General features: G+C 39.0%; 1 protein-coding gene across 1 annotated transcript in view; it reads right to left on the bottom strand.

Annotated features, from left to right (window-relative positions):
- The window catches only part of MDN1 (midasin AAA ATPase 1), a 170,583-nt gene that overhangs the window by 77,650 nt on the left and 68,137 nt on the right, over positions 1–24,796 (bottom strand). Inside the window, 17 exon segments of the mRNA XM_039232166.1 lie at positions 2,346–2,607; positions 2,915–3,178; positions 3,284–3,373; positions 7,939–8,127; positions 8,491–8,598; positions 10,117–10,314; positions 12,056–12,178; positions 13,100–13,308; positions 14,941–15,138; positions 15,851–16,069; positions 16,264–16,393; positions 18,873–19,017; positions 20,526–20,656; positions 21,217–21,355; positions 22,196–22,334; positions 22,419–22,553; positions 24,036–24,177. Coding sequence (XP_039088097.1) covers positions 2,346–2,607; positions 2,915–3,178; positions 3,284–3,373; positions 7,939–8,127; positions 8,491–8,598; positions 10,117–10,314; positions 12,056–12,178; positions 13,100–13,308; positions 14,941–15,138; positions 15,851–16,069; positions 16,264–16,393; positions 18,873–19,017; positions 20,526–20,656; positions 21,217–21,355; positions 22,196–22,334; positions 22,419–22,553; positions 24,036–24,177 — 2,821 coding nt within the window.

Below are 24,796 nucleotides of genomic sequence, written 5' to 3'. Positions count from 1 at the left end.
ATCAACTGAGCCACCCAGGTGGCCCAGTCCAACAAAAGTGTTTAAAGAAATATCGTTAACCCTTGAATGACAAAGGATAGAGGTGCCAACCCCTCCTCCAAGCAGTCAAAAATCCACATATAACTTTTGACTCTCCAGAAACATAACTACTAATACCCTACTGTTGACCAGAAGGCTTAAGAATAACAATTAGTATGTTATGTACTTTGTATATTATATACCATATTCTTACACTAATGTAAGCTAAAGACAATTATAAGGAAAATACACTAACAGTGCTGTACAAGTACTTATTGGAAAAAATTCACATGTAAGTGGACCCATGCAACTCAAACCCATGTTATTCAAGGAGCAACTAACAAAAATGCAGCAATAAGCATTAATTCAAAATTTACAGCATCTAGGGACACCTGGGTGGCTCAGTCAGTTAAGCATCCAACTTCGGCTTAGGTCATGATCTCACGGTTTGTGGGTTCGAGCCCCATGTCAGGCTCTGTGCTGACAGCTAGCTCAGAGCCTGGAGCCTGCTTCAGATTCTGTGTCTCCCTCTCTCTCTCTGACCCTCCCCTGCTCACGCTGTCTTTTTCTCTCTCAGAAATAAATGAAACATTTAAAAACAGTAAAAAAAAAAAAAATTTACAGCATCCAATCAAAATTACTTGACACACAAAGAAAACATAACTCATAACCAGGAGAAAAAAAAACTCAACAAAACAGCCCCAGAGATCATAGATGATGAAATTAACAAAGATGTTAAAAGAGCTATTATAAAAAAGAACTTCTAATCAGAAGATTAGATCCAAAGCCAGTTTAGTCACTTTGTAACTTTGACACTGAGCATGTTACTTAACCTCCATGAGCATCTATTTCTGCAAGCATAGAATGAGGATAATCTTTCCTTATAATGCGGTGGTGTTGTGATGCTTTAAATGTAAATATTTAATAAAGGAGCTACCTCCCAGTAGGAATAGCGCAATGGTGAGTTTTACAATACCCATCTTTAAAATATATATAAAGTAATGCATAACTCCATTAAATATCTTTAACAATTAATTTGAGTGAACGAGTACAGAATTTCAAATCCAAATGATGGGCTTAAATTCAGAAATGACAAATCAAACCAACAAAATCATTCCCTTGCCTAGCCTAAGAAAGTAAATTATTTGACCCTCAGCCATGGATACACTGAGCTAGAACAATTAAGTCTCATTTCTTTATCCCTAAGGCATCACTTTGTAACCAGTTACAAAAGGCTTTGGAAAAAATAGGATAACAATCATAGTGACAGACACAACCTATGAACCTTTAATCTTCCCTAAGGGCATTGACTCATCACCACCCAGGAAAGAGCACCATAAAATGAGAGAAGTTTCCACGTTATCTGCAGAATTTCTTTCACTTCCTATTCAAAATTAATAAACACATCCTAACAATCAAACTAGACTTCTATTCTCCTATTTAAAATACTCAATTTTGTAGTAAATGTAAAAAGAAAAATATAAAAACTAAAAAATATAATGCTCAATTTCTTGGGTTGCCTCAGTGGCTCAAGTCAGTTAAGCATCCAACTATTGATTTAAGCTCAGGTTATGACCCCAGAGTTGTGGAATCAAGCCTCACATCAGACTCCATGTTGACATGAGGAGCCTGCTTGGGATTCCCTCTCTCCTTCTCTGTCTCTGCCCCTCCCCGAGACAGGCTCAAGTATGTGTGAATGTGCACACCAACTTTCTCTCTTTCAAAATAAATAAATAAATAAACTTTAAACAATGAAATAAAATTCTCAGAAGCGCCTGGGTAGCTCAGTTGGTTGAGTGTCCGACTTGACTCAGGTCATGATTTCATGGTTCATGAGTCTGAGCCTCGCGTCAGGCTTTGTGCTGACAGCTCAGAGCTTGGAACCTGCATCAGATTTTGTGTCTCACTGTCTCTCTGCCCCCGCCCCCCCTCACTCTCTCTCAAAAATAATTAAAAACATTTAAAAAATTAAAAATAAAATTCTGAACTTAGTTTCTCTTAAGAAAAAAAGAAAAGCCAAGAAAAATACAACCAGCTTCAGGTGCAAATGATTAACCATTATAGCTGATTATACTGATCACATACAATATTAACCATCAAACTCACTAACCAATTTCTTTGTTGCTTTCGCTTTGTTTAGGATCATCAATTCCGATTTATGTTACATCAGCTTCATTTTCCTTTCTAAGATAAAGATTTTCAAGTTTTATTAATAACTATTACATTAATAAAAAATTACATACATCACATTACAAATATATTACTACCTATACACGGACAGTATATGGACAATACTATGTATCTGATACACATTCAAACACACATACCTGTCTTGGAGTAGGAGTTGATTTTATTGTTGAGTCGCTGCATAAGCAATAATACTGCTTCTAGCTTGTTAACAATCTCCATCGTGATACCTTTACCACCATCTCCAAGACACTTGGGCTTATAAGTTAGAAGGAAATGACTCCAGGCTCGCAGCACTACTTCTGCATCCTCAGCACTGATAAGGAGGCTGTCTCTTAACAGTGCCCTTACAGTGCCCTCCACCTTTTCTAGCAGCTGCCTCCATGGCCGTATAAGATCAACCTGAAATTTCCAGAGCACAAAAATTCATCATAGCCACTGGCCAGAGTCGAATAAATACTCCTATAAATTAAAAAAAAAAAAAAAAAAGTGGGTGGGGAGGAGTTGGGGGTGGGGAAAGGCTTGGCTGGCTCTGCTGGTAGAGCATATGACTCTGGATCTTGAAGTCATGAGTTTGAGTCCCACGTTGGGTATAGAACTTACTTAAAAAAAAGAATACTCCTATTTGTACTCACCAACACAAAAGACCATCAATCAGACCATAGCATTATAGATGTTTTGCCAGAAAACGTGAAGGCAGACCGTTTACCTGTTCAAATCCACCTAGAAGCTCCGTAGTGTCCATTGCACTGTTCATAGCCATGATCTTTAATGTGTGACCAGTAAGATGTGCCAGGAGCTGCACCAGACTGGTCTTGCCCACAGAGGCTGGTCCCACAAGGATGACCATCCAGCTCATCTGCACACACTTCATAATTGACTCCAGAGACTGTAATGATTGGTGCAGGAGTGACAGGGGACGGCAAGACAGGAGAGGAATATAACTGCCACGGGAAAGGACTGAGTATCCCAGCTGAAAAAGACATGCCAGTGAGATTTCACACGTGTGTCTAATAATGGGAGCAGAGGAAATCATAGAAAATTATAAAAGAATAGAGGATTCTCCTATTTGCCTCACCTGAATATCATAGGGAGTGATGTGAAATAGTCTGGTTCCCATGTATGGGCTGGAATTTGAACTAAACACATCCTTGAACACAGCAATGACCTAAATGAAGATAATAATACAGTCAAAACAGAAATGATTCCACCAAATTCTGAGCCAAACCTTCTAGAAAACATGAACAGCAACAGAGATCATAACACTGAGTTTTCCTTATCCTTTTGAATTTTCTCTTATAAAAAGGATAGATTACATTTATTTAAATTTGGAAATGAAAGCAAACTGGAATTCAAAGAGTAGTGACCTAACCTCAAACTATTTGGGATTCCAGCGAGAATGTACCATAAATTAAAGCTATGGATACTAAGGCAAATCTACACATGAAAAATGAATCTGCTTTCATCATTCAAGATACCACCTAAAAAGTAGAATAGTCTAAAGATTATGAAGAACAATGACCATTTTTTAAGCATCTACTAACGTGCTAAACATTATATTAGGTGGTTTCAACAGATTATTTCTGATCCTTATACCTTTGCAAAATAGGTATTGTTTCTGCTCTATAAATATGGATAAGGAGACTCATGAGAGCTACAGGACTTATTCATGGTAATTGATTTTATTTATTTTTATTTTTGTAATGTTTTATTTCTGAGAGAGAGAGATACACACAACATGAGTAGAGGAGGGTCAGAGAGAGAGGGAGACACAGAATCTGAAGCAGGCTCCAGGCTCTGAGCTGTCTGCACAGAGCTCGATGCGGGGCTCAAACCCATGAACTGCGAATTCATGACCTGAGCCGAAGTCAGACACTTAACCGACTGAGCCACCCAGGCGCCCCCATGGTAATGGATTTTAAATCTTGAGGTGATGGGGCGTCTGGGTGGCTCAGTCACTTAAGTGTCTGACTTCGGCTCAGGTCATGATCTCACCATTTGTGGGTTCATGCCCCACAACAGGCTCTGTGCTGACAGCTCAGAGCCTGGAGCCTGCTTCAGATTCTCTGTGTGTGGGTCTCTCTCTGCCTCCTCCCTGCTCACACTCTGTTATCTCTCTCTCTCTCTCTCAAAAATGAACACTAAAAAAAAAAAATCTTGGAAGCCCGTGTCACCCCAAAACACCATTTTAGGTTTATGAATATTTACATAGAATGACAATCAAAGTTACTCCTCTGATTATTTACATTCATTTATCCCTCCCTTACCAGAAATATGTTAGAAAACTTGCCATTAACCTTACTTCTTTGCTGGGTTTCTTCTTAAGAGGATTTGAGGCAGGAAGGAAAGATAAGGGGATGTGTAAAATACACTAACTTAGCCCAGAGCAGCAGGAAAAATTCTAGCCACCCAAAATATGTATACAAAGCTACATGCTTCTAACAAAGCAGCAACGCTCATATTAATCATCATACACTGGACTAAAGTCATAAAATTAACATTATAAAATAAGTCCTAGAAATAGAATGTACACTATGGTGACTATAATTAATATAATACTGTATTACGTAGGGTACCTGGGTAACTCAGTTGGTTAAGCATACGACTTCGGATCAGGTCATGATCTCACTGCATGTGAATGTGAGCTCCACATCGGGCTCTGCAGCCCAGAGCCTCGAGCCTGCTTCAGATTCTGTGTCTCCCTCTCCCTCTGCACCCTCCCCACCTCATGCTCTGTCTCTCTCTCTCAAAAATAAACAAACAGGGGTGTCTGGCTGGATCAGTCAGTTAAACATCTGACTCTTGATTTTGGCTCAGGTCATGATTTCACAGTTAGTGTGTTCAAGCCCTGTACTGGGCTATGCACTTGACTACATGCAGCCTATTTGGGATTTTTGCTCTCGGTCTCTCTCTGCCTCTCCCCTGCTCTCTCTCGCTCTCAAAAATAAATAAACTTTAAAAAATAATCAGCTAGGGGGCGCCTGGGTGGCTTAGTCGGTTAAGCGTCCAACTTTCGCTTGGGTCATGATCTCGCGGTTCTGGGGTTCGAGCCCCGCGTCGGGCTCTGTGCCGACTGCCAGTTCAGAGCCTGGAGCCTGTTTCAGAGTCTGTGACTCCCTCTCTCTCTGACCCTCCCCTGCTCACGCTGTCTCTGTCTCTCCTAGAAATAAAAAAAAAATAATAAAATAAAAATAATCAGCTAGGGGTGCCTGGGTGGCTCAGTTGGTTAAGTGCCAACTTTGGCTCAGGTCATGAACTCACGATTCATGGGTTCAAGCCCCACGTCAGGCTCTGTGCTGACAGCTCAGAGTTCGGAGCCTGCTTCGGATTCTGTGTCTCCCTCTCTCTGCCCCTCCCCTGCTTGTGCTTTGTCTCTCTCTCAAAAATAAATATATGTTTAAAAAATAATAGAATAAAGAGCTAAAGTAATTTTTTAAATAAAATTACCATATTACGTATTTGAAAACTACTAAGGGAAGAGATTTAAAAAGTTGTCATCAAAAGATAAAAGTCTTGGGGTGCCTGGGTGGCTCAGTTAAGTGTCCAACTCTTGATTTTGGCTCAGGTCATGATCTCATGTTCAGGCTCAGCACTGGGCTTGAAGCCTGCTTAAGATTCTTTCTCTCCTTCCCCCTCTGCCCTTACCCCACTAAAGTGCATGCATGTGTGCTCTCTCTCTCAAAAATATCAATAAACAATGAATGAATGAGTGATTGAATGAATGAAGTCTTTTGTAGCTGCGTAAGGTGACAGATGTTAACTAGCCTTCTTGTAGTGATCATTTCACAATGCACACAAGTATTGAATCATTGTATTGTACACCTAAAACTAATGTTATATGTCAATTATACCTCAACTAAAAAAATTAATAAGAGTTTGAGAAACATTAGGAAAAAACAGTAAAGATAAAATCATTATCAGTACCAAACACTGACTAGGAGTATAGTGCTACGGTCACATATTCCTGGGTCCAGGTGATTTCTGACCTTGTATTTTTTTTTTTTTAATGTTTTATTTATCTCTGAGAGACAGAGAGACAGAGAGAGAGTGTGTGAGAGAGAGAGAGAGAGAGAGAGCGAGCGAGCAGGGGAAGATCAGAGAGAGAGGGAGATGGGGCGCCTGGGTGTTTCAGTAGGTTGAGCGATCGACTTGGGCTCAGGTCATGATCTCACGGTTCTTGAGTTCAAGCCCCGCGTTGGGGCTCTGTGCGGACAGCTCAGAGCCTGGAGCCTGCTTCGACTCTGTGTCTTCTTCTCTCTCTGCCCCTCCCCTGCTCACTCTCTGTCTCTCAAAAATAAACAAACATTAAAAAAAAATTTTTAAATAATAAAATCATTTAAAAAACAAAGAAAGAGAGAGACAGAGAGAGAGAGACAGAATCCAAGGCAGTCTCCAGGCTCTGAGCTAGCTGTCAGCACAGAGCCCGACGCAGGGCCTCGAACCCATGAACCATGAGATCATGACCTGAGCTGAAGTCAGACGCTTAACTGACTGAGCCACCCAGGCGCCCCTGACCTTGTATTTCCCTCCAAGGTAGAATATAATCTCATCTACCTGACAGTCTACCAAAATTAAAATTACAAATGCTTTCACAATGTAGTTGGTTTAGTTTTATAAAGTCAGACTGAATTTATTCACTCTTCCAACTTTTATAAGTCTCCTATTACTATTTTTTTTTACTTTTCTTGGTGTGTGAATTACAATGACTGAATTAGAGAAGTGATGGAAATCTTTCACACTCTACAGTGACATACAATCTGAGTAACATCAATTATCCAACAACTGGCCAGTGTCTGGCCATAATAAGTTCATTATAATTTAATAAGTGAATGAAGAAAATAAAATACTAGCTAATGGTATATGAATTATATATAATAGAGTTGTAAAAAAAACAGGAAACCCTCCTCTTCTACCAAGTAGCACCCATCTCCTCCTGTTTCTCTCCTTTATGCCTAGAAAGATGCTGAAGACCTAGTTCTTTATTACTGGGGGTGGGGGCGCAATACTGTTTTAAAAAGGTTTGCAATATCTGGAATTCAGATGGATAAGCAAATTGTGCATTCACAAGTAAACTAATACATCATACAGATACCTAGAAAGGTACACTCTGAGACTTTTAAGTCAGTGAATGCTTAGTCTCTCTCCTTAATTTTTAAATTTTAAGCAGCTTTGAGGAGACTACGTGGTTCATTGGGTTAGGTGGCCAACTTCAGCCCAGGTCATGATCTCATGGTTTATGAGTTGGACCCATGTCGGGCTCTGTGCTGACAGATCAGAGCCTGAAGCCTGCATCAGATTCTTCTTCTCCCTCTCCCTGAGCCTTCCCTTGCTTGCAGATTGTCTTTCTCTCTCTCAAAAATAAATAAACATTAAAAATTTAATTAATTAGGGGCTCCTGAGTGGCTCAGTTGGTTAAGAACCCGAATTTGGCTAACAACATGAATTCAATGTTCATGGGTTCAAGCCCTGCGTTGGGCTCTGTGCTGACAGCTTAGGGCCTGGAGCCTGCTTCAGATTCTGTGTCTCCTCACTCTGTCCCTCCCCTGCTCGGGCTCTGTCAGTTTGTCTCTCAAAAATAAATAAACATTAAAAAAATTCTTATTAAAAAGTTAATTTATTAATTCTAAGCAGCTTTACCATGTTGAATGTTATTAGTGAGTGTGCCCTTTTTCTCCCTTAGGAAAAAATCAACTTTCAGATGGAAAGAAACACAAAGAACAAGGTGAAACTCACCATTTCCTTGTCTTCCTTAGTTCTCATTCTTTCACCATATACCAAAAACACATGCTGACCAGGATCATAACACCCAGGGGACTGGTCAACTAGCATCAACTGACACCAGCGGAAAAGGTCCCGAAGGTTGAATTCCCAGGGTCCTCCTTTTTGCCCCCATTTTTTTTCAACAGTCACTTCATGATCAATCTAAAAGGAAAACACTATTACTGGGAAACATGTCCCACTGGTAGGCACTGTATTAAGTACTATCAATATACTACAAATGCATGCATAATCTGAAATAGGAATTAGCAGGTTTGATACAAATGTCTCCTTTGCCCAACCCAGACATCTAAATCAGGAATACTCTGTAAGCATTAAATTGATATACACAATAGATCTGAATTACTATAATCCTCCGATGAGTGGTTTAATCCACTAGAAACTGGAATAATTCAATGTGATTCATTTTAGAAAAATTGGTAAATTTGACAGTGTCCCATGATGAAATAAAGACAGTTCAATTACATCCATCAAAACAAAGAACAATTAATACAAGTAGGTACTTACTTGGTTGTTGAAAGCAACCATCTTCTTAATAATATTTTTGTCAATGGCTGGAAACAGAGTACTGGCAATGAATTCCATGTCAATTACTGTAAGGGGATCAACAAAGACCTACAGAATCCAAAAATAACATGAAGCAAAGCTATAGCGTCTCTTCATCAAATATCAGAAATGACTACCACTTATGATGCAAAGTTTTTATTTAATACCAAAGTATCAAACCTCAGTTTAGTTATATATAAAAATTCAGTTACAGAAATCTTTTTTCTTGCATTTTTAGGATATAGAATCACATATTTTAAACATTTTATACAGAGGTGTTGGTGGTGGTGTTAGCCCCACTCTACTGAAATAAAAAAAAAAAAAAAGACAAAACTTTTTTAAAGTATATTTTTTAACTATATTTGTTTCTTAAATTTCCTATCATTATGTGATAATGTCCTCAAAACTCTAGATGGTAGGGCATTTGAGTAGTTACTTCAAAATCCCTTCAACTTTTCAATATATTTGAAATTTTTCATGATATATTATTCTGAAAAAATAAGAATTTTTTTTTTTTTTTTTTTTAAATGTTTTATTTATTTCTAGGATAGAGAGAGAGAGACAGTGTGAGCAGGGGAGGGTCAGAGAGAGAGGGAGTCACAGACTGAAACAGGCTCCAGTCTCTGAGCTGGCAGTCAGCACAGAGCCCGACGCGGGGCCCGAACCCACGAACCGCGAGATCATGACCTAAGTGAAAGTCGGACGCTTAACCAACTAAGCCACCCAGGCGCCCCTGAAAAAATAAGAAATTCTTAATTGTCAACAGAAACGGACATTAAAGAAAGCTAACATCTAGAGCCATTTCCAAACCTCTAGACTAGTCAAAATCTGGCAAGTAAATGTTAAAACAAGTAAGCATATGTACACACAACTCCTACCTCTGTAAATGAGAATAAAGGCAGTAAGAAAAGACACCAAACGTTAATGACTGACCCTTGTATGAAGAATACTGGATTTCACTTTTCATAGTAGTTTCCTTTTTCCCTTTCTTTAACTACAATGCATTAATTTCATCATAAGAAATTTCAATGTTTTGGGGTGCCTGGGTGGCTTAGTCAGTTTCGTTTCCGACTCTGGCTCAGGTCATGACTTCATGATTTGTGGCTTTGAACCCTGTATTGGGCCCTGTACTGACAGGCCTAGAGCCTGCTTCTGATTCTGTGTATCCCTCTCTTTCTGTCGCTCCCCAGCTCCTGCTTTGTCTCTGTCTCTCAAAAATAAAAGTTAAAAAAAATTTTTTTTAAATGTCAATGTTTTAATACATCACATAGACACCTAGAAAGGTCAAATACTGGCCTTTATCGTGAGCACAGTAACAGAGACCCTAGAGGAATAGTGACCTTACTCGCCACTAACTGATAACATACCAGGTCCTCTGGGATTTAAAACAAAGGGACTCACGCCAGAAGGGAACTGATGATGGGAACTGATCACATTAGTATTTTTCATAAAAAGACATGGAATTGATAAACATCATTAAACCAATGCTCTCTCATTCTTATAATGAGCATCCTAATAGCTATGTGCCGGCAGTCTTATCATACTCAACACTCCACCTTTGGTCTCCATGGAAACAGAAAATCTTACCTGAGTGAATCTGTTAAGAAAAGACCTCGGCAAGCCCTTTCTCCCACCTCCTTGTCTAAAAGGATTTTGACACCCAAAAATCTTCGTCTTTTCATGTTGTACTTGAAAGCTCATTCCTAACTCAGGAACATAAATTTCTCCTCGGTGATCAAAACAAGCATTGAGTCCTTCCAATACAGACTGAGAAGCCAGGTTGAGCTATTTGAAGAAAGTGCACATGTTTATTACATATACTGTATAACAAAAAGCAAAGGAATAATATGCACAATGTAGAATAGTGTTATCTTCAGGAGGAGGAAGCCAAGTATGTTCATCTTATTATTTCATACATATGTGGTAGAGACATTGAAGTATATGAATTATCAGTAACTTAAGTAACTTGAATAAATACCCAAACTGAATTTTTTAAGAATTTAAAAATTTAAAAATCTTCTCTAAAATTACACTGTATCTACTGTATTCACCTATATGGAACCCCCTGTAAATCACAGCTGACCCAAAAAAAAAAAAAAATGTGCCAACACACAGATCTCACTTTTGCACTCTGCAATCTTTAAAGATGAAGACCGCTCTCTACACAAAAAGTATCTTTACCAGATCAAATACTGAATGAAATCTCCAAATGGGCTTCAAAATCATGATATAAACCACATAAGTAGATCGACCTAACTTTCACTAACAGTTTTTTTGTGAAAAAGAACAAATACAGGAATTTCTGTGCCAAAAATGAAAAGAGCTGAATGGAGGTCTTCAGATGCGAGTTCAGAGCTCAGGGATGTGAAGTGTGATAGTTTTTAGATAACATGGAAAAACTCAACTAGGTAAATGTAGAATCAGTAAAATGCAAAGGGAAAGAAAAAAGACTATATTCTACCAGTTTCAAGTGTCATGTTTATATAAACACTCAAAAGCACAAATTCCACCAAATATTCCCAAACAGGTCAAGTTCTAAAAGCTGCTCTTAAATGTGACTGTAGTCAGGAATGCCTGGGGATACCTACATGCGTTTCCACCCAGTAGAATTACTGTGTGAAGCCTTAAGTTTTAAAACTGGGCATTTTTTCTTTTGTTGGCTAAAGAATTTAATACGATTAGACATCTTTTTCTAAAAACAGAGGTGGGAAGGTGGTCCACAAGTCACCTCCCTCTCCGTAACATCTCCTCCATGGTAAGAAGCACTTCAGCTTTAAAGAAATCCCACAGTCTGCCCTCCAACTTCAGATCCAAAGTGGTCTGAATCTTGGGACCAGACACATTTGCCCACAGCCTTAAATTTTTTATTTTTGTGCATCACTCTTCTATATCTCTAGCTGCCTGTCAGTCACTAAGATTCAGCATTTATCACAGGTATCATGAGGGGCTTCATAATTCTAGTCATTAATTTATCCAATATTTACATGTACAACTCACCATTTTCTCACCAGTTTTTTATATGTCCCTTAAGATAACTTAAGAGACAGGAATACCTGGGTGGCTCAGTTAGTTAAGGGTCCGTCTTTGGCTCAGGTCATGATCTCATGATTCTTAAGTTTGAGACCCAAATTAGGCTCTGTACTGACAGCTCTGAGCCTGCTTCCAATTCTCTGTCTCCTCTCTCTCTCCCCCTTCCCCACTCACTCTTGCTCGCTCTGTCTCAAAAATAAATAAACATTACATAAAAAAAGAAAGAAAGAAAAGCAACGTAAGAGATAGTTTTTCTCTAGAAGCTGGCTTACAAAAGCCGGGGTTTTAGCTTGTATACACAGGGGCTCCTATATGTGCTTTGTAACAAGTGACTTTTCTCATTCTTAAAAGAGACCCTGAAGGATTTTTCTTCATTAGAGAATCTGTCTTTACAAGCAAAACAGCATGATCATCCACTGCAATATGCCCTAGCAATATGAAATGTATGATTGCTCTTCCCACTGTGACCCCATCCTTGGAACAAGAGACCCCTCACCTCATCCAACACAACCCAATGGCCTGCCTTCAGAGCCGCCAGCAAGGGGCCATCCCGCCAGGCAAACTCTCCTCCCTTGCCACCTTCAACAGGTAGATCTGCTCCAAACAGGTCTGTGATGTCCTTTAAGAGGGGGTAGAAAGGAGAAAAACATTATAGTAAAAAATTTACTAGATCCCAAGACCCTAAATCTAACCTGATAAATTCTTGAGCTTTATGCTACTTTTCCTTTTTATACCCGCGACAGAACTAATCAACACAGCACTCTGTACCAGGAGCCCAAACATGCCCCCAAGAACCTTTTTGTCACAATACTGTAAGTATCAATCGATTGGAACTGGAGCTCTAGATCAGTAGCTGTCAACTGTGGCTATACTTGGAAATTAATTGGTGAGCTTTAAAGACAAAAAACAAAGACCAGTAACAACGTCCAGTCTCCTTTGTCAACTCTATTTGTCACCTCTTGTCTCATGATTTCCTAAGACTGCTTAAAGGCCATTTTATTTCTATGAAATTTTCCCTTTTAGAAATGACAAAAATAGGGGCGCTTGGGTGGCTCAGTCAGTTAAAGTCTGACTTCGGCTCAGGTCATGATCTCACAGTCTGTGGGTTCAAGCCCCACATCGGGCTCTGTGCTGACAGCTCAGAGCCTGGATCCTGTTTCAGATTCTGTGTCTCCCTCTCTCTCGCTGCCTCTCCCCCACTCGCTTTCTGTCTCTCAAAATAAACGACATTAAAAATATTTAAAAAATTAAAAAAAAAAGAAATGACAAATATGAAGGAGGTTATAATAAATACTGATTGGATAACTATCAAAAGCCAATTAGGATAAACCATCTGAAAGAGAACAAGATTACAGATACCAACTATTAATGAATGTAAAATGAGACTTAGTTTGGAAGGTCATGCTGGTGTGGTCTTTACCACCATGAAATATGAGGTACTGACAATGTCCTAACTATTTCTGAATAAGAAACTTTATAAGCAGATACAAACATTACTCCCTACACTCATCCTCATCAGCTGTAGAATGATTAAGCTTACCGTCTGTTCTGACAAGTTGATTCGAACAAGGATGTTGCCTGAAGCCTTTGCTAATGCTGCCACCAAACTCGTCTTGCCCACACCAGGGGAGCCCTCCAGAAGAATGGGTTTGTTTAATTTTGTAGCTCTTAAGAGCCTCTGGGCATTCATAGCTGTGGTGCCTGCACTGAGTGCATAGTCAGCAATATTATTCCTGTGAAGGACCGGTCCTTAAATAGAGAAAAGAAAAGCCACATAGAAGATGAACATCAACAATCAACATATCAAGACAAGATTTTAAGAGCCTACCAAATAGACTTTCAGTCAGTGAAGTACCAACTGTGGTGAAAATGCTCAACCCAGAGTGCCTGGGTGGCTCAGTCGGTTAAGCGTCTGACTTCAGCTCAGGTCATGATCTCACGGTTCGTGGGTTCAAGCCCCGCATCGGGCTCTGTGCTGACAGCTCAGAGCCTGGAGCCTGTTTCAGATTCTGTGCCTCCCTCTTTCTCTGACCCTCCCCTGTTCACACTGTCTCTCTCTCTCTCGCTCTCTCTCACAAATAAATAAAACATACATACATACATACATAAAAGAAAATGCTCAACCCTATTTCAACATTTTCCCACTATTAGATCCATAAAATGCTTTAAACCAATACCCAGCAGCACACCACATATTCAACTAGGCCTATTACTCAGATCTCTCCGGCTCGTACACCTATACATATACTTAGGTCTATGCATACATACATAGCTCTAACTGTAAGCACACTTTTCCTTTCACAACCTACACTGGGGATTACTATAAGTACTTGTACAATTTACCTTTATAAATAGGTATCTTCCAAAAAATCAAGTGTATGCTAGGTGTATAGGCTACATGGTTCTATATAAGTAATTTCACCCAACGTTGTTAGGTCACTAGGACAATTCAGGATGAATCTTTAACCCATAATGTAGATGTAGCTATAATGCACACAGACTAATAATAGTTTTATAGGGCTTAACATCTGTACTACTATGTCTCCTGGAAGAAACTTTTCATATACCAGTTTGAAGGGCTAGGAAAACACCTACTATACCTCAGCTAGGGAAGCAGAAGCAAGGACCACTCCAGTCCCAGGCCACTAACATACAGATCCTACGTGAGAGAACTAAATACTATCACAGTGAGTTAGGGAACTTAGATCATTTATGTACCATCAGGGTTGAAGATCAGTACTAAAGAGAGAGAGAGAAAAGGGCAATATTGCATTAAGTCAGGTACCTGGGCTGGTTTTGTTCACCAATGAACCACTAGTAAGTGTCACTCTACCTCTGTGCATTTCAGACACTCAACAATTATTGATGGAGGGAGGGAGAGAGGGAGGGAGAAGACACAGATGACCCTGCTAGACAATCAATAATCTTAATCATTCATTCATTCATCCATTCACTCAATCAACAGACATTTTCTGACTGCTTAAGATTGCTAGGCTACATGTCAGGTGACAGGGACAGGAAGATGAGTGACCCAATTCCTCAACGATTACAAAACTGTTTTTGTAAGCAGTGATGAGGGTCTATAGTTGATACATCCTGGGCTGAATTATAACTTTAAGAAAGCTCTTGTTTTAAGCACCAAATAAAAAATACATTTCACAAGACATTTTCTTCATAAAGACTATACTTTCCCCTATTTTTACATGCCAGTTATATATTTTTTAATCATTCATGCAATTATAGTTGGTTATGTCAAGTCAGATTCTAATTCAGATAACTAGTTTAAAAATAATCAGAATAGGATACACTAAAAGTCGCAATAAAGTCAAGTACCTATAATCTACGAGAAGAGAAACTTCATTTATTTAAAATTACTCTTACCCCTTGGTATAAAAAATGGATGAATTCCCCAAAGGTTATCTATTCCAGTAAATTCTTTGGCCTTGAGTCTGTCATAAATCTTCAATTCATTTTTCTGACAGTCTGTAAGTCGCACTATTTTGGAAAGTTTCTTGATTAGGAATTTCAGACATTCTTTGCGAGCCAAGAGGGCCGTACCAAACCCTGAGGAAGTCACCCCTAAAAGAGAGAGGATCAGGCCATCAAATAACAGCATGACACCAAGCTTCCAAACTACATACATATCAGGAGCTCCTGGGCAGTTTCTAGGGGAAATTAGGCCTTAGCCGAAGTATATCCAAAACACGACTGCTATGGTGAACAGTCCAAAGGCAAAAGGTCTGGCCTCTCACAGCCCAGTAATTTACAGATCAGCAGCAGCTTGTTCAGTAAAACATATGCACTCCATGAAAAATCGGCCTGGAGGAAGGAGTAACTAATGTGGGACTAGTGATCATGTTGGTTTATATCTAGAATCATCACTGCTGAAAAAACAGAACTCAAATAGTGAAATTTTAAAAATTATAGTAAACTTAAAAACAAAAAAAAAACAAAGAATTCATGCCCATTCACTATAAATGACCATTCATGCTAAGAACTGTCCAGTCCTTTAGGAGCAAGGACATTTCCAACAGTCTTCTTTTTCTTCATAATCCCTTCTCGTTTACTAAATCCCTAGACTATAAGCAATATGAAGTCTCAGCCTTTTTATACCAACCACCTCTCAAAAAGAGTAGAAAGGAAAGAAAGTCTATTCTGGGTCCTGGAAATGCTAGAGTTAAGTGATTTTACAAAGTATCTGGGTCAGAAGTTGGAGATCTGTGTTTATTCCATTTCTTACTCCCCACTACCCCAGCCTCGCCATCCCCACACCAGCTAACAGACAACATACCTGAACCTATTCCATCTATGTACACCAAGCATGCAGCATGAACAAAAGATGTCACAGTGGAGATGGTCTCTGGCCGTTTCAAAGCAGCTTCCTCCCCCATCGTGTTCATGAAGTTAACCCAGGACAGGATATCTCTGATACTGACCACACACCTTCGGCCAAATTCCTGGTGGGTCAGCCATTCAATGAAATCCAGCATCACCTCAGCTATGTCAGCCCCTAAGACACACGGAAGTAAAAAGTAGTTGTTTGGAAGTAGTTATAATACATATATATAGTGGAAGTAGTATATATATATATACACACACATACACACACTGCTAACGTTCTATATACCACACCTCTCACTCCCAGCACATACCCCCTCTACCTCGTAACCACCATCACCACCTGGACCACCTGAAAAAACTCACCTTTATGATCTATTTTGCCCAGAGACAATCCTGGATGAAGATTATGGCTGATAATCTGAATTAAATCTTCACGACCTGTGCTTTGTGGACACCATATTTCTGTAAACCTGTTTCTTAAGGCAGGAGACAACTATAAGAAACAAAAATTTCAATGTGAATGGATACTCATGAGGAAAGTTAGAGAACAAATCTTTTGAAGAAATGTTAGCTGTCTAACAAATACCAAATGCTCCTTTTATTACTTTTACTAGTAGGTACAATTTATTAAAGATCTACTTTATCCTGACTCCTTCCAAAATGTCATCTCATTAATCTCCACCACATCCTCCCAAGACCACCATATTCCCCTCACTTTCATTACAGACATACAGACCTTCAAGGTTTTATAGAGTAAACAGTGTAAGCTGAATTACAGCCCCAGTGGGTGATTCCCAAACTTTCCCCTAAGCAAAGGTTGTTCCTTTAACTTCAGTTACATAACCAATGATTTAGAGAAAATAAATGTTAATGTGTGATAGGGGAGGGGAGAGCTCTCTGAAGTCACAGAAAACATCTTCTATGTGGCTCAAAGAGGAACAGTAAATTAGTAAGGAGGTACGTATTTTACCTCTTGTATAACAAAGAATTGTTAGTTCTTCCAGTCTTACGGCATTTGCTCTCAATATGATTCCTCTTACCCTTCCCCTATTAATAAGCACTTACAATGCCGCGTATGTACATAACTACTAGTTTATCATTGCTTTCCTTTTACTTGATAAGCTCCATCCATCTATCTGGCCTACAGCAACAGGACCAGGAACAATGCCTATACCCAGGAGCAGCTCAATCAAGACCCAGGGAATATGTTCCCTGTGGCCATCCTAGACAAACAGTGCTGCTGGTCTTCCGCATCCCACTTCAATCTGCTTGCTAGGCGTGCAAATACAAAAAAAGAACTTTCCCTTAGGTAAAAGTTGGCAATCTTTTTCTAAGAAAAACTTAAGCTATCCTAACTTAAGCTAACCTTAACACACACAACATCAAAATGAGATCTATGTGATTTCCACTTGTCAAAGAACAAGTTGTTGTTGTTTTAATTTTTTTTGATGTTGTTTATTTAATTTTGAGAGAGAAACAAAGTGTGAGTGAGCATGGGATGGGGCAGAGAGAGAGGGAGACACAGAATCCAAAGCAGCCTCCAGGCTCTGAGCTATCAGCACAGAACCCAACACAGGGCTCACTCTCAAATCGTGAGGTCATAAGCTGAAGTCGGACGCTTAAATGACAGCCACCCAGGTGCCCCAGGAACCAGTTTTCGTATTATGCTTGAAACTGTGATATACTTTATTTCTTCTCCTAAGAACATTTCAAGATGCACAGTAATAATCTTTGTTATTATACTACATAGGAAAATCAGGCCCAAAATATCATGTTTATATTTCAGGGCTACCCACGAAGTTACCAAGAATTTAAAATTTTTATTTACTTATTTATTTCCAGGAGAGAGAGAGAGACAGCGTGAGCAGGGGAGGGTCAGAAAGAGAGGGAGTCACAGACTCTGAAACAGGCTCCAGGCTCTGAGCTGGTAGTCAGCACAGAGCCCGACGCGGGGCTTGAACCCATGAACTGTAGGTCATGACCTAAGTGAAAGTCAGACACTTAACCGACTAAGCCACCCAGGCGCCCCATTTTTTTTTTTTTTTAATGTTCCAAGAATTTTAACTACTTTCGTTCACAATCAACCCCTGTTCTCATCATCCCTGACCTTTTCCTAACTCTAACAGACCAGAATCCACACACAAGCAGACTTCTCCACTGAGAGGCTTCATGACCCTGAAAGCAATGGGGTGTTCAAGGTATTGGATCCTGGCTGGATCCTAACACTACCTCCTGAACAAATGGAACCGCTTTCCACTCGTTCCTTTAAAAATAGTCTAAGTGTAACCCACTCACATAAATCCTATGGAGAACAGATATGCTCCACCTGCAAAACCAGAAGAGTTCCTGGCTGTAAGTCACTTTAAAAGCACTCAAAGCCACACTCGCGTTTAAGAAAGAAGACTCCAGAAGCAGAGCTTAAGATTAAATCAAAAAGATTAAATTTCAGTTTCGGAGCAGTGGGTGGCTCAGTTAGTTGAGCATCTCACTCCTGGTATCAGCTAAGTTGTAATAGCACTGTCATGAGATCAATCTCTGTGTTGAGTACAGCCTTCTGGGGATTCTCTCTCTCTGCCTCTCCCCTGCTGGTGCTCTCTCTCTCTCAAAATAAATAAACTTTTAAAAATAAGATAAACTTCAGTTTCATCTTTTCTCATCCACGAAAGTAGAAAAAATAACTTTCCTACAGAGTTCTTGTGAGAATTTGTTACGGTAACGTATATAAAGGGCTGGAGTGGGCAAAGGGACCGAAACAATGAAATTTCAGATATATACACGCAGTGAGATGTTAAAATGAGGAAATGTTTTTGTCAGACTTTCTCAACTTTGTAATAATTCTAAAATATTTTTCTAGGTTTTAAATTTTTACCCAATATAAAATTCCAAATGCATTTTTACATATATTTATAGCTACCAATGAGCTGAGGTCAAAAACTGGAAAAAAAAATTATGCTTCAGGAACACAATTTTACCTCCTTTTTTCCAAAGTCGCCCCCAGGGTTCATGGTTGCTAAGATACGGAATTTTTTTCCAGCAGTCAAAAGCTCTACCTCATTATCCTTGTCCTCTACACTGCCTTTTTCAGCTAATACCAGGGACTTTTCCACTTCAAGGACACTAAAAGACATAAAAATTGGAGAATTAAGATTAGAAAAGGCTTATATATCTACTTTGTGTTCTTCAATGTCCTTTTAAAAAGGAAAAAAGTTACCTCCTGTGCTGAACTTTCACATTAGTTAATAATTTCCTACCATGAACTTTTAAATGACTCATTATCCAAATTCCTGTGTAATGGAACAATATTTCTGATCAAAAGAAAAAAAATCATTTTATCCACTTATGCCGCATTATGGCATTTGTTTTAAAAATGCACAAAATGCATTAAAAAAATCCCATGCAAATATTCATGGTGGCATTCTACTTCATTAAAGTATAAACAACACAAATACCATCAAGTGGTGAGTGGATAAAAATACGGTATAACTATATAATGGAATACTCTTAGGAATAAAAAGGAACAAACTACTAACATAGGTTATAACACGGATGAACCTGAAAACAATGCAAAGTTAAAGAAGAGTCCATTTATATGAACGTGCTGAAAAGACAAATCTTCCCTTTCCCCCCTCTACTCCCCTAGAAAGAAAATTAGTAGTTGCCTGGAGCAGGAGGTAGCATCAGAAATATATTGTAAAGGGGCGAAAGAGATCCATTCTTCTATGATGGTAGAAATATAAAACTGGATTATGGGGTCTCAAAACGCAGTAAATTTACTAACTTATGAATTATACATTTAAAATGGATCCATTTTATGCTATGCAAATTAAACTTCAAAAAAGAAAAATAGATAGACATCAAAATTCATACTGGTCTGAGATTTTGAGACTCTACAACCATAACATTCACAATTCTGATTCTACTTCTTACAAAGAAGAATTTAGATAACGGTCACATAAAATTTGCCTTAAAAAACATTATAACATAGGCTCATTTCTTTCATCCCCGCCATACCACAATGCCATCTTTCTATTGACGGCAAAACAGTAAAACTAGGCCCCTTAAAGGACCCTGAGTGCTAAAGCCAAAACAAAAAACAAAAACATTAACTCATTATTATTTTCAAATATTTACTATGCACCTATGTAGAACATTACTGTGCACAAGAATTAATATCTATAAAAACCAATCTAGTAAAACATTATAGAGATTCCTCAAAAAATTAAAAATAGAAGTACCATATGATCTAGTAATTCCACTACTGGGTATTTAACCAAAGAATATGAAAACACTAATTCAAAAAGATATATGCACCACTATGTTTACTTTAGCATTATTTACAACACCCAAATTATAAAAGCAGTTCAAATATTCACCGATAAATGAGAAAATGTGTTAGAGAAAATGTGGTATATATACATATACAATGGACTATTATTCAGCCACAAAGAGGAATGTAATCTTGCCATCTGCAACAATATGGATAGAGCCTGAGGGTACAATGCTAAATTAAGTAAATCAAAGAAAAGACAAATATCATATGATTTCATTCATATATAGAATTTAAGAAAACAAAGAAAGAAAGAGACAAACCAAGAAACAGACTCTTAAATGATAGAGACATATACCTATTCAGTCTTTCCAGAACAGAGTCATCAGCCAGTGAGATTTCATCCAAGAGAAAAAAGCCATCCTCCTTCATGGCCAGAACTAGAGGACCATCATGCCACTCAAAAAGTCTTGATGTATCAATTTCTTCCTACAGTTTGGAAAAGAGGGGTGTGAAATTAAAGAGCAGGTGGCTCCACAAGGCAATATACATGTTGCTAGCTGGTGTCTGCTGGAGTGAAGTGGTCATTCTGTAAAAATTAAGGATCTAGGGGCGCTTGGGTGGCTCAGTCAGTTAAGCGTCCAACTTTGGCTCAGGTCATGATCTCACAGTTCATGTGTTTGAGCCCCACGTAGAGCTCTGTGCTGACAGCTACCTCAGAGCCTGGAGCCTGTTTCAGTTTCTGTAGCTCCCTCTCTCTCTGACCCTCCCATGCTCACACTGTCTCTCTCTCAGAAATAAAAACATAAAAATTTTTTTTTCTTAAATAAAATTACAAAAAAAAAAGAAATTAAGGATCTAAAAATAAGGAGGAAAGCCTGCACAACAGGACGCTCATGAAGGCCCCTTGTAGACAAGTGAAAATCTAAAGATATATATCAAATCGCGAATCAAAAATCTCTCCATAAATAAATTCTAGAGCTGACTCATGCAGAAAACCAACTACAGTTCTTCAAATGAATGAACACATCATTTGCTACTTTACAAACCTGGTCCTTTGGCTTCTGTCTCACTGGTCGCAGCCCTCCTAGGAAATCTGATGTCTCCATGTGTAAGTGGCAGTTGACAGAGTATAGTTTCTGATTCGCCAAGCCCGCAAACATCTGACAGACAGTAGTTTTCCCACACCTGTTAAGAAATACACACCAGATTAATAAGGACCAAAAATTCCAAACACATATCCACAAACACCCAAGTGAGCAAAAGAGGGGGGCCCTGGTGAAGGCCTAACTGCAGCAGCAGACACGGCAGGCCAACACAGGACTTCTACACCCTGGGTTCAGGATACCCTTCTCTCAAACACCAGCACCCTACAATGTTTCTTATCTAAAAAAGTGAACACTGCATGAATTTCATCCTTTCCTACTTCTACTAACAACAATCAAGGCATGAGAAAGAAATCTAATCCTTACAGACTTTCAAGAGATAGTATCTCATCTACTCTTCTGTATATATTTACAGAATGGATGTCACTATTCAGAAAATTATAAAGAAAAAAACTGCTCCTTGGGGCGCCTGGGTGGCTTAGTTGGTTAAGCGTCCGACTTTCGCTTAGGTCATGATCTCACGGTTCGTGGGTTCAAGCCCCGCGTCAGGCTCTGTGCTGACTGCCAGCTCAGAGCCTGGAGCCTGTTTCAGTCTGTGACTCCCTCTCTCTCTGACCCTCCCCTGCTCACGCTGTCTCTCTCTCTGTCTCTCCTAGAAATAAATAAAAAAAAAAAAAAAAAAGAAAAAAACTGCTCCAGTGATAATAATGCAAGAAATCATTTTTTTTCTATCACAAAGGTCTGGAGGAAAAGTAAACAACAGATCTCTTACATGCCCTTTTAAAGAAAGAGGAAGGGGAAACAGGAAAAGAAAAAACAAAGATTGTATCCCTGATAATCCTTCAGAAATAACTCAAGTACTACTACGGAACTGAACTGATCCATCATAATGGATTACAATCACAGAAACAGAGGATTTTACCCAGTGTCTCCAACCAGCAGTACTGGTTCACCAAATTCCAGCGCCCTTCCCACCAGAAGTACCAGTCTCCGCATGCCCTCTGTCCACACAATGTGGTTGAACTCAGTTTCCAACATGGATACCTGAGTGGACAATTTACCTATAAAAGGTAGAATAAATAATATTTATTTTCTAGTAAAAGTACAACTCAATTCATTTTCTCTAGATATTCTGACCTACTCACTCAGTAATTTTAGGACGTTTTCTTTGGAGAAAAGGGATTGAGGACACAATTTTTTCTTGAAATGTTTTTCAATGACTTCTTGAATCACATCAATTTCCTCCTGCTTCCTGACTCTGCCTGCTAGAAGCATAAAACCTGGGGGGGAAAAAAAGGAATCCTCAAGTGTCAAGTTATAATACCAAGGGATGTTCAGAATATGGAGCAACAGGAACTCTTAGAAGCTTGCAAGTGGAGAGGGTATCTATAAAACTACCCTGGAAAATTGAGACAACCTACTGCAAATAACCATATTTCGTTGCCCTGTGCCCCAGAAACATGACTTCCAGGTAGACCCAAATACAAATAAACATGTGTGCACCAAAAGACATATAGAGGAATGTTCAGAGCTGTTTTATTCATAATAGCTAAAAAGGGGAAGTAACCCAAATGTCCATCAACAAGAGAATGAATATATTATGCTATCTCTGTATGATGGGTTACAATAATAATTAAAAAAAGAATAAAGTCCTGATACACAGAACAGCATGACTGAACCTCACGTTAAGATTGAGTGAAAAGCCAGGGGCGCCTGGGTGGCTTAGTCGGTTAAGCGTCCGACTTTCGCTTGGGTCATGATCTCGCGGTTCGTGGGTTCGAGCCCTGCATCGGGCTCTGTGCTGACTGCCAGCTCAGAGCNAAAAAAAAAAAAAAAAAAAAAAAAAAGATTGAGTGAAAAGCCAAACCTAAGGAGTACACACCGCATGACACTAGTTGAAGCCCAAGCACAGGCAAAATCAAAGCAGTGGTGACCTGCAAGGGAGGCTAAGACTGGCAAGAGCCATGAAGAAATCTTTTGAGGCACTGGAAAATATTCTAAACCTTGGTCTAGATGATGACTCGTGGATACATACGTATGTAAAAATTATATCTTCCTTATACATGAGAAAATAGAGAATTGCATTCATTTTATTATGTTATACCTTGATTAAAAAGTTTCCTTTTTAAAGTTTTCTAAACTATGTGTTCCTCCCATCTATCTATTCTTTACCAGTAAAGAAAAAAATATAACTCTCAAGGATTAGTTTTATTATTCTCCTTATTAACAACTTTATTAATGACTCACTAGTACCTTTCAAATCAGAAGATTCTGAAGTATTTCCAAGGATATGGAGAAACATACAAATTCTTCCCATGGATTAAACCAAAATGACCAATCAGGACTCTCAGATGACATAACTGTTTTCTCTCAAAACTCTGATTTACCTGACCAAACCTATCAGCTTTCTGTATAAGGCAGAAGCACCACTATCTATGGTTAATGAATTGTAGATAAATGGTCAACAAAGACACCACCAACCACTTGCCTAAAGTCTTATGGGCACTGTGTCCCTACATGCCTCCTACATGTAGCCACCTAAACCAAAGAGAAAACTGCAGAAATCCAAACATATTAACACAGAGGTATACAGAAAAGAACCATTTTCAAAAGCACTTGGTTGGCACTTGAGGGAGAAAGGCTATTTCTGGAATAACCAGTAAATGTGTATATAGACCACAATTTGGAAAAAAGGATTTTAATTTAAAAGTTTGATATTTGACATAACTAAATGGTTTGAGAACATCTGACTGAAAACATACCATCATTGGCTAAATGCTGTAGCCAGTCATACTCTTTCTCAGTCTGTTCAGTCAATCTGTATCTTTCAGCCCATCGAAACAGATCACGGAGGGTGATGAAGCCCTGTTTTCCAGCAAACACTGAAGAACTTCTGCGATAAGACTATTTAAATATCAAATCAAATTAAAAAGGGTGATGGCAAGTACACTGTACAACCTATATAAAATTTTTTAGCAAATGTAAGCTTCCATAAAAATGACTCATTCAAGGGTGCCTGGGTGGCTCAGTCAGTTAAATGTCCAACTTTGGCTCAAGTCACAATGTCACGGCTTATGAGTTTGAGGCCCACATCAGGCTCTCTGCTGTCAGCATGGAGCCGCTTCAGATCCTCTTCACCCTCTTCTGCTCCTCCCCCAGTTGCGTGCTCTTTCTCAAACTTAACAAATGGGGGCACCTGGGTGCCTCCGTCGGTTGAGTGTCCAACTTCGGCTCAGGTCATGATCTCACAGTTTGTGGGTTCGAGCCCCGCATTGGGCTCTGTGCTGACAGCTCAGAGCCTAGGGCTGCTTCAGATTCTGTGTCTCCCTCTCTCTCTGACCCTCCCCTGCTCACACTGTTTCTCTCTCTCTCTCTCTCTCAGAAATAAATAAAACATTAAAAACAATTTTTTAAAAAAATATTTATTCCACTACAATTAATTTTTTAAGAAAGTAAATGGAAAGCAATCCTTTGAAGATAAATACTCAAACTCACGTATAAGAATATAACAATGAAATTTTAA

This window comes from Hyaena hyaena, unplaced genomic scaffold, assembly GCF_003009895.1.
Source record: "Hyaena hyaena isolate Hyena2069 unplaced genomic scaffold, ASM300989v1 scaffold_66, whole genome shotgun sequence".
Taxonomy (NCBI): domain Eukaryota; kingdom Metazoa; phylum Chordata; class Mammalia; order Carnivora; family Hyaenidae; genus Hyaena; species Hyaena hyaena.
This window is presented reverse-complemented; position numbering and strand designations above follow the sequence as displayed.